Below are 11,001 nucleotides of genomic sequence, written 5' to 3'. Positions count from 1 at the left end.
GTGCAATTCTGCTAATGATTGGCTTCTGCAACCTCCGTCCTCATGGAAGAGAAAAGACTGAGTTGCTGGCTCTGCTGTATTATTATTACAGTCCACAGGAACAGATAAAGCTGCCTCTTGATGTCCATCGCATCAATTGTCCTATGTATGAAATCCCTGCTGGTGTTGAGGAGTCCGAGTCTGCAAACCTTTCTGCCATATTGAGTGGTGGATTTTTTCTTCGCTGGGGGTTTGATTGCCTCAAGTGTACTACCAGTGGGGGCCAGTGTGTATTTGGAGAAGATGACGCCCCTGCTTGTTACTGCGAAGATGGATCAGTGCACCATACAAATTGCTCTGATGGATCATCTTCAAAATCAGCTGGTAGCGTGATATACTCCTGACTCTCGAGTTCTGTTACTATCATAGCTTCCATCTTGATCACACAAATTACACCAGTGGAGCACAATATAATTTTCCTTTCTATTTGGAAGGATACCTGTACTCACTGATTATTGGGTGGTTCTGCCCATTTGTAGGTGCATTCGCACAGATTAGCATTGTCATGTGTAAGTGCTTTCAGGGTCAACCAAGCCTGTCCTAGAAAGCTGTTTTCCCAGCCCCGAGAAAGTCTAAAAAAAGTTTGACTTCGTTCAAAATTACTGGACGTGTGTGTGTGTGTGAAGAGAAGGGTGGGGGGGTGGGCGAGAGAGAGAGAGAGTACCAGGTGTTCACTTGTGCACAATATCTTCTCCTGGCACTTGTCCTCCATGGTGCTGTCCAGTATACTTGTTGATTTACTTAGAGCTACTCTGTAGAGAAAATTTAAAACTGCTCTTTCGACCCGCTTGGTTTGAGGTTTCTTAATGTTTCACATGTTGATGACAAATCCTGCATGATGTTGTTGAGACCATCTTTACCATCACCCTTGAGTTTTGCATCTCGACAAATCTTTGGGTATTCGGTGTACAATGCCTGGTAAAAGGATCATTTTTTTTCCTTCGTAAACCAGATTCAAAATTATACGCCCTTTTCCGTGCATAGCTTCCAATTGCCGATGGGAAAACTTGGATCCGCGCAGCATTCGTAAACCCAACCGTTAAAACGGGTGGTCCTCATCAGATTCGATTGTTGAAGTTGGAACTATGGACATGGATTTGGATCCAGTGTTATTATTTTTCTATTCAAATTCATGTCGAAGTCCAAATTACAACCGACTCTACTAAACATATAGATGCCAGTTAACTTGAAAAATCACAATTCAAGCTGCTCAGTTCCTATGCTTTATTTTGTCTGAAATTCTGGTCCTCCAGTTTGCAAATTCCCGTCGTTCATAGGCCATTTAAACCCATAAAGAAAATGAAATTGATTTAAAACATCTAAATCCAAATGTAGAACACTGACAAGCAATTGAGATCTGTATTTAGATTTAACATTTTTTTTTTCTAGATCTGAAATACGTTGTAGCACAAGTTCATGAAAAAATATTAGCATGCCTCCGGTTGGATTCTGACCCAGATGAAAGCGGGATCTGATGCAAAATATTCACCAGGATCTGATACCAATCTGAATTTATAAATCATGGTTACGTCTCTGGCCTGGATTGTTCCTGTAGTAGCAATCATTCACCAAGAACGTGTCCGTACTTTAAATATTTGTGCATTTGACAAATGGGATTGCAACCAGATGCTTTCCTCAACTTCTATTTCCTGACAGTTTGTTGTTTATCTAACTAGATAATGAATTGTGCAATGCGTGAACGCTATAACATTTCCAAACCCGAGAAACGTCAGCGGGAACAATGTTCTTGTAAGTAGACAGATGCAGCATTGATCTCTTTCTCAGTGATGCTTGGTTTACATAAGCTAGAGATGGTAATTGCTCGGATTGTTACACTTTTAATAGTGTTGTCTGGTTCATAATGCATGTGAAATCAAGAGAAGATAGAGAAATATTCTTTTACCGATCCTTGATTTCATAATGCTTCCGCAGCGCACTCTGCACGGTCGGCCATATCGAATGGCCAGACCCATGAATTCTATATATGTTCTATTCTTAATTTCATTTGGATGCCCTCGACCGACATCAGAACAGTAATTGGAAAAAATCACTATTCTTTTGCCCTTCAACTGTACATCCCAACGCTCCTCTTAATTCTGGCATTCACTTGGTAATACTACTTTTTTGACATTTAATGAAAGCCGGCCTCTATACCTAATCCTCGTAAATTGGTTGTCATGTTGGCTATCCATTGAAAACTTTTAACATATCTTTACTTTTATATGCAAGAAGCTCAAGAAATATCAAAAACCATACAACGTCATGCGTGGAAGGGTCTCGAAGAGCGCTTGTTTACGACTTCATGGAAAATGGTTCACTTGAGAAGTTTACTGACACCACAGTTGCAGGCCGTTGCTTGTTGAGGGAAAGGCTATACGATATAGCACTAGGCACTCCCAGGGGAATTGAGTATCTACACCAAGGCTGTGACCGAAGAATCATCCACTTTGACATCAAGCCACATAACATTCTTCTAGACAATGAGTTTACACCAAAGATTTCTGATTTTGGCGTAGCAAAACCATTTTGTAAAGAGAGAAACAGTGTAACTATTACAAAAGGCAAAGGCACAATCGGTTATATTATATTGCTCCCGAATTATTTTATGGGAATTCCAAGCATGTCTCACATAAAACTGATGTTTCATAGCTTTGGAATGCTACTGATGGCGATGATTGGGATGAAAGAAAAGTTTGGTCCCACTGATGGGGATTCTAGTGAAGGGTATTTTCCTCAATGGATTCATGCTACTCTTTCTAAGAATCAGAAATTTGAAGGCATTGGAGAAGGTCAAGATGAAATTGTAAGAAAGATAGCCACTATTGCGTTGTGGTGCATACAATGGAATCCAATTCATAGACCTTGTATGAAGGAAGTTGTCGGGATGTTGGAAAGCAGTGCCTCAAGCTTGACAATGCCTCCTAATCATTTTTACCATGCAGTTGAACCCGAGATTCAGGTTTTTGACTCCTCGTCTACATCAGGGTTATTAGTTTGAAGCATTAATTCTTGACCAGTTTTGTGGAATATTTTATGGAAGTGTATACATATTATTGGGAGTTATTTTTTCCCGAATCAAATATTTTTTTTTGTCCTGTCCTTTTGCCATGTTAAAACAAATGCTTGGCAGCAGCCAGCAGGTGATTGCGATCAGCATCACTTTTAGATTCTACAAAATGTAAGCCATTTTTTCGGAAGACCGTCAACTTTATCTGAGACATGGAAGAACAGGGCACTGCTTTGCCTTTTTGAGGCGGGGATGAGAAACATGCACCAAGTTTTACGTGTGAAGCATAAATCCGTAAGCAAGAAAGAACTATGGTTCCTTGGATTAAAGCGTATTTTAGTTAATATCAGTCAATTCATCTTTACTGGCCTTTGCTTCTACTTTCACCCATCAGCCCTTTCACTTAATTATCAATGCTTTCTACTCTCATATGCATCCCCATCGATCGAAATATGGGATTAGGATTCTCACTATTGCTGCCAATGGAGAGTAGATGTTGGGCTGTTGACCTTATTGTAGTATTGTTAAGAATCGAAAGGTATACCAAATGAAGTAGTGAAATTGATCGATTCAACAGAATAGGCTATGAATTGCCAAATATATTATCTATTCAAAAAATGAAGGAACAATTGATTCAACAAACTCTTGAGTGCGGCCATGAAGAGGGCGTTGAACTAGGCTGCATCTCCCTTGTTAGGACAGTTTGACGGTGAGTCCCGCTGATACGCCCGCAACTTTTCAAAGAGGCAGTTTATGAAATTTTTAAACTAAAGTGTGTTTCTCCAAAATATTTCGGTCGATTTTTAAAGTTTGTCGAGAGGGAAGGTTTATCGAGCCCTATCCGTCTTCAGTGCGGACAAAATTTCTGCCCGTTAGGGCATAATCTATTTTTCACTTTTTGTCTTTGCTCGTGGATGAGGCGCCAATCCTCTCGCAGAAGCTCTCCCGCAATGCAGCTGCTCATTCTCGTAACGCATGTCTGCATCAGCTCCTCCCCCGCATCTCTGTCGAGGTATGCCTCTTTCTATCGCGTTTCATTCTCACGTCTGCCTGTGTTTCCTGTCTGCCTTTCCCCAAATCGCAGCCCTAGTCGTCTTCTTCGCCCTTTTAACATAGGAAGGGTCGTTTGAGATATGCTTTATCTTTGAAAAAGTAGATGATATTTGTTTCTAAGCCCAACTGATTGAGTCATTGAATATCCAAAATTTATTGGATCTTTGTTGCCTTTTCTGTATTTGAGGAACATTGTGATCACCATCCTCATTAGCTTGCTCACACAGGACGGTATGGGTTCTCCTTGAGATTCAGACAAATCGCCGATTTGCAGAGGCAGACCCAACTATGCATCCGGCTGCCCTCCTCTTTCCAAACCCTCTCCTCTTTTAAGTCTGCCCACTTCCATCTCCTCCGTATTAAAACATGTCATATCATATCATAGAGCTCTTGGCTCCCTTCACTTTGAACCCCACATAGGATTTGCCAAGTTGGACAAGTTTCATATACTAATAGGTAACTGAATCATGAGGATTGTTAATTTTGTTGGAGAACGTGTGCTGAAGGCTTCACTGGTTGTGACCCTTCATTCCAAAACTTCTTCACCATGCACCTCTTTATTTTGCACCCATTCAAGAGCCAGGGCGGTTTCAATAGTTGAAAATTTTTTGAGGATCAGTCCCTGCTCACCTTCAATGTTTAGCACCTGTGTTCATGTTCATTGACGGTAGCCGTTAGCCAAAGTGATTATCCATCTTCATTCTTCATTCTTCTCTCGTTGTGTATCATGACAAGAACCGATAAGCATCTGACCGGTTTATATCTACGTGTGAACTTGTGCATGTGAATCTAGAAGCAGAGCCGGTTAATGCCCTATATCATGTCTTCTTTGTTTGGAACCGTACGAGAGACCAGTAGATATCTGTCCACCGTACAGATCAATGAGGGATGGCATCTAACCGGCAGTCACCCCCACATAGGAGATCTCTCTTTTTGTCCCCTTAAGCTCCTTTATTTTATTAGAGACCTCATTGAAGCAGTAAATATGGTTAAACTGATGAAAGAAAGATGATTCCTTGTTGTCTTCTTTCTGCTCCTCTTCCCTTTAATGATTATTAAATTGTCTCTCTTAATTTTTAAATACTGAAACCCCACCAATTGATCACAATTTTTTTTTAAAATATAAAAAGCTGTTGACCCACAGATTTCTTCTCACAGCGTTTCTCTACTGTGACTCCGTTGTTAGGTACTGGAAAGGCTCAATCACTAGCATTTGCTCCAGTAGCAGATTTTCATATCCGAAAGGGCACTTATATATATATATATATATATATATATATATATATATATACATACATACATTCATACATACAAATATTTGAAAATGATAATGTGAAAATAGAGAAACATTGAAGGGCTGATGTGGGCAGTTCATATGTGGCTCCGTCACTGATTTGCATTCAGTTTCAATCAGTATGGATGGTTTTTCACTCTTTGCTCCTGATCTCATACTAATGCATTTGTTTTGCGGTATTACGATCTGTTGGATGCTCTTTTAAAAATTTTGAAATTTTAATTAGAAAGCCGTTTTTATATTTAAATGTTAACATAAATACAGTAAAATACTATTGGCTTGTATGATCAAAGTATCAAAATAAAAAAGGCTGCATATTGTTAAAGTCAATGCATTATAGCAGATGTGATCATCCCGCTATCAAAATTGTTGCTGTCAGCCTGTGACCTATTGGTCACAGCGACACCTTCTAGCTATGAACTAGCGTGCTTTGGAAAAGGGTCTGCTTACAACATGGAGGTTATATGAATATCGGACTTTCCTACGTTGTCGCTTTTCTTTGTTGGCTGCTAAATACCTTCATCTGTTTAGTTATATTTGGGCCTGTCTATTGTACTTCCTAGCATTAATGACATTATTGGCTTTTGCTTCAAATTGTATGGTTTCTTCTCCTATCCTTGACTAGTTCTAAATATTGCTTAGATCTTTCCTATAATTCTGTTTTTGTTGTATTTGCAGTTATGACTTGTGACCTAAATCTGCTGATGGCGGGTCAAATTTGTCATGCGAAAGTGAAGGCTCAATGAGGCAGCACATTGTTGTAGACAGGCTTTAGCAGTCGTTATCCGGTATGCATTTTTTTCCCTTTTTTCTTTCTTTCCTTCTTAATTGGTGGACTGCACTTGTCTAAGACGGTCTTATTGTAAAAAAATGTTTCCCCTTAATGCAACACCAATTAATTGTCATGGTAACCTTTGGAAATACAATGAAGGTTGATGGTCCAGTACAAGAAGTGAGTTACTTTGTTCTTTGAAGAGGAAATCTGTTTTGTATAAATTCTATAGAATAACATAGTGTGATTTCTTCTTTTTATTTGTATTATTCTTGCCCTGTGTGCTTGAGTGTTGTATGTTCATCTTTGGTGCAAGCATTTTGTGTTTTGATCTTATTGCACGTGATTATAGTTTTCTGAATTTTGTGGGTTTTTTACTGACCTTTAATAGTTTAATTAGGAAAAATTGTTTTTGAGAACTTTTATTCTGTTCTACTTTGTACAGAAATTGGGAAGAATAAAAAAATACCAAAATTGTTCAAAAAATTCTGAATTTTGGTTTTCTAGAATCCTCTCCTTCTGTAGAGTAAAAAACTCCTTAGTTTTCATATCGGTTCTTTACAATATAATGTCTTTTTGACCCAGATTTGTGAACCTGTCAGAAGTCGAAGAGTCTGCCTCTTGCTCAGTCTACCCATCTTGTTTTGCATTCACCCATCTCTTTAGGGAGTAGAGTTCATGCCTCCTCGTGATATACCATTTGATGTCAAGAACATTTGTAAAGTAATTTTTTTTTTAATTTTGTTTAAAAACATTTTAAAAATGTCTTCGCCCATGATGATATGTCTTTGCTTTACTCTTAGTATCTTCTCGAGTAGGAGAAACTTTCAAGTTTTTGTTGTCAAGCAATGGAAGAGGAAAGCTGAAAAAATCCTGGATCTGAACAGTAAGGAAAACTCCTATGAAGCTGAGAAAGTTAAGAATAGGAAATGCTATTGACTCTGGTGTTCAAAAATTTGCAAGGATCTAATATGAATATATGCTGAGAGAGAAAGCCACAATGCTCTGTAAGATCTTGGCAGGTAGCAAAATGAGTGTTGAGAGATGGGCTCGAGGCTTGTGTAGTTGTTCCTCTGAGTCAGTAATCAAGAGTACCGGGTAGGCATAAAGCTGATTTATGTCTATTTCGCGAAGATAATGACTTACGAACCTTTGGCTCGTCGAAAACCCGTAAGGTGAAGCGGGTTGGACACGTGACAAAGCTACACATAACCACCAAAGCGGTGGAGCTTCGTAGTAGCCTTTGAGGTGGTGAGGTATTCCCTCAAAGGTGAAGGTCGGCCTGAAAAAAAAATCAAAGAAAAAAAAATAGCAAAAAGCTAAATGCAAAAGAAAGAACAAAAAAACTAAAAAAAAAAAAAAACAAAAGGTGCCTGCCAAGAGATGAAAGACATGAAGGTTGAACTCGCAGGATTTGAATGTAACGATCTTTTGTGGATGTGCAAATTTGGGGTCAATATCTGCTCCTTTTTTTTATTACCTAAGATGTCGAGGATGATTCCTTTATGTTCACATTTTGGAAATTGAAAGATATCCCTTCTAGATGTTCGACGACATTGATGCGAAATGAATCCTAATCCTTGTATGGTACTATGGATAAGTGAATGACATATTACTTGCACAACACGAGCACTCAAGCTTATGAGTTAAAGTGATAATTTTGAACTATTTCAAAGTCAAAACTTGACATCTCTTGTTATATTTTGAGGTTTTCTTGGCATAAGAGGAACTAACCAATCCCCTTTGGTCTTGAAAGGTGTTTGCCATTTCATTAACAAACTACTAGTCCATGGAACCCTTCAAACCTAGTCCACTTATGCTGAATGTGACAATTTGTCCATCTTTTCTTTTGTCTTAGGAGAGGCACATCATTTGGGAACTGACCCATCTTAACCGAGTGTCTTCGACCCGTTGAAATGTCTTCAACCTGTTTTTCAATGACATAACCTAGACTTAGGGTTGAGGCTATCATGGAAGATCTCTTATCTGTTTTCAAAAGAACTGGTCGATTTTGAACTGTGACATTTTTGAAAAGTTCTATCATTTGAAGTTGCATGAGTTTTGTTCTTGGCTTCATCTAATATTTGTCTTGGCTTGCAATACATGGTTTTGCAAAATGAGGTGGAGTTATTCTTCATCGCCACCAACTACCCACCCATGCCTTTGCTTCGACAGTTGGGTCCTTTATGGTTTCGGACCAGGTTAGTATTCAGTTTCTTCTTGTGTCATGTTAGTTGAGTGTTATGGATATTTATCATATTTTGACTAATATGTGTTGTGTTTATCCATAAATCAGGGCAGTATTCAGCATTGGGGAAAAATTATGATATTATAATTATTATTCAATCTTTTTTCATTCATGCTATTTTCATTTAATTCTGGTTGTTCAACCTGCTCCTCGTTGATTGAGTCTATTGCTTTTAATCCAGCTCTTCCCCTTCCCATAACCGAGATGTTTTTCCTACATTGGAGGAGAAGGTGGGCTGAGGTTGGTCCAAAATTATATTATAGTGCAAGTTTTTTAGGCATGAAAATGACACAGCTTATTTTAGAATGTCATGGAAAGCTTGTTTTTAGATTTGTTATTGGTTTTTGATGTTCTTATCTAGATGTTGGTGAACAGTGATATCTTTTTTTCCCAAGAACAATTCCTAACACTTGATATGGCAAGCATTTTATGCATTGCATGGATTCGTGAACTTGATCCTAACATTCTGGGTTTTCCTGAACTTGACCGCCTACCAGGCCTGTTGCGGTTGGCGAACCAAGAGCCTCTGTTGCTATTCACCAGCGAACCAAGAGCCTCTGATGCCATTCACCATTCAATGACAACTTTTCTAGAAAAGCCAAAGTACTTGATACAACCAGAGTTGGTGGTAGAGTTGGTCGAAGGCATCTTTAGGAATGTGTTGTTGATTTAAATAATGCCTTTTCTTTTTATGTTTGTTGTGGTTTAGTGCATAATGTTTGTTGTGGTTTAAAGCATATGGAAGATATGACTCAGGGTCTCTGTCATGAACATGTGTTTGTGTGTGTCTCTCTCTCATACCCAAGTAGAAAGACACATGTGCACATGCACAAGTAGTGAAAAACATGTATTTGTTGATGTGCAGCTAGTGCTTGAATTCTTATGGCATTTCTAAAATATCACAATGCAGGTGGGATATGGCTGAGTGGTGTATTAGTGCAGCCTAGAAGGCTAGAATTGTGGCTTATGGGCCCACTGTTCAAATGTGCGTATATTGTGTTTTTATTTTCAGAGCTAACATGTCAATTCGTATAGTTAAAAGCATGCTTTCTTTTTGTCCTCATAGCTAAATCTTAGTTATGAGATCTAATTGCAGGACTTGCCTTTGGTTGCTCAATTTTATTGCAGGTGGGACATTTGCATTGTACTCACCAACTGATATGCAAGCATGTAAAGCTCTGTCTTCTTCCAAACCAATTTTCATCTGATGCTCGTATCAAGTTCATGCTGAGTGGTGTATTAATGCAGCCTAGAAGGCTAGAACTGTGGCTTATGGGCCCACTGTTCAAATGTGCGTATATTGTGTTTTTATTTTCAGAGCTAACATGTCAATTCATACAGTTAAAAGCATGCTTTCTTTTTGTCCTTATAGCTAAATCTTAGTTATGAGATCTCAGGACTTGCCTTTGGTTGCTCAATTTTATTGCAGGTGGGACATTTGCATTGTACTCACTGATATGCAAGCATGTAAAGCTCTGTCTTCTTCCAAACCAATTTTCATCTGATGCTCGTATCAAGGTGCCACATCCACAGCTTGGGATGTCAATAACGATTAAAGAAATGAGGTATGTAAGCTTCATTGTCACTGAAAAGGATGTTCTCGTTTGTTCTTGTTGGTACTTGACAGAAGTGTCCACTGTCTTTTGATGTCATTGTTGAACTTCTCCAAGATAGTAAGGGTTCAACTAGATATAGGATTTTAATGCTACTATGTTACTATGTTCTAATTTCACTTTGTTTTTGACTTCTTTTTATGGAACAGGCAATTGCTTTATAGATTACCACAATTATGGTGTGCCTATGAATTATTTTTTCCTCCAAAATATTTCACACATTTGATGTAGAAGGTTTGCAGTCATATGGGTTCAAGCTGGACTTTGGCAAGTTCTTGTATGAAAACCCCTGTATTATAACAAAATTTTTTTCCTTGTACACGTGAAAATCTAATTATAAAGGAAATTGAAGAAACATGAGAGAAAGCGACTTAAAGTAGAAGAGACCATATTCTCCATATAGGATGTATGAAGCAAATTCGAGTTACTTATGCAAGTTTTTTGTTGCCAGATATTAGGGGCTGTTTGGCCTTCATCTTGATCAAAAGAGAAACAGATTATGAATCGTAGGTGTGGATCAAATTGCTGGCAAACTACTACGGTGGATGTAGATTTGCCGTTTATCACTTTTTTGTTATTTTCTCAAGTCTTTTAAGATTTTTCTTATTTATATATTATTTATTCTTTGACAAAAGTAGATAATATTTGTTTCTAAGCACAACTGATTGAGTCTTTGAATCAGCCAATTCACCAAAAGTAGATAATATTTGTTTCTTATAACACTGATTAAGACTTGATAGGAAAAGTGCTCATTGGCATACTGGATTCTTACCAAAACTGGTTTGGGGAGCACCAGTAGCAAGTCATTGATGTGCTACACTGACGGACTTTGTGTGTGGTATTCAGCATCTAATCCCGTTAGACTGACCATGTTCTCCTGTTTTCTTTTTTTCTTCGCATGACTAGGAATTAAAAGTCTTTTTTATAGCCATGTATTTATTTAATCTACTTTCATAGCAATGTCTTGTACTAGTG

General features: G+C 38.2%; 1 protein-coding gene and 1 long non-coding RNA gene across 2 annotated transcripts; both read left to right on the top strand.

The window, feature by feature from the left end:
* Positions 1-2,341: 2,341 nt before the first annotated feature.
* LOC116263584 (rust resistance kinase Lr10-like) lies at positions 2,342-3,037 on the top strand. Its single transcript, XM_031643320.1, has one exon. It carries the CDS (start codon positions 2,342-2,344, stop codon positions 3,035-3,037), a length of 696 nt encoding a protein of 231 aa, XP_031499180.1.
* Positions 3,038-3,910: 873 nt separating this feature from the next.
* LOC116263915 (uncharacterized) lies at positions 3,911-9,981 on the top strand. Its single transcript, XR_007574584.1, has 5 exons — positions 3,911-4,058; positions 6,072-8,366; positions 9,324-9,398; positions 9,542-9,704; positions 9,843-9,981. It is a non-coding gene; the product is annotated as an uncharacterized LOC116263915 (long non-coding RNA).
* Positions 9,982-11,001: the final 1,020 nt, after the last annotated feature.

The sequence above is a fragment of the Nymphaea colorata genome, chromosome 11, assembly GCF_008831285.2.
Source record: "Nymphaea colorata isolate Beijing-Zhang1983 chromosome 11, ASM883128v2, whole genome shotgun sequence".
Lineage (NCBI taxonomy): Eukaryota > Viridiplantae > Streptophyta > Magnoliopsida > Nymphaeales > Nymphaeaceae > Nymphaea > Nymphaea colorata.
Note: the sequence above shows the minus strand (reverse complement) of the source record. Positions and strands in the feature narration are given on the sequence as shown.

Coding starts and splice junctions, on each gene's coding strand:
- LOC116263584 (XM_031643320.1), top strand. CDS start 2,342: ATGGAAAATGGTTCACTTGAGAAGTTTACTGACACCACAGTTGCAGGC.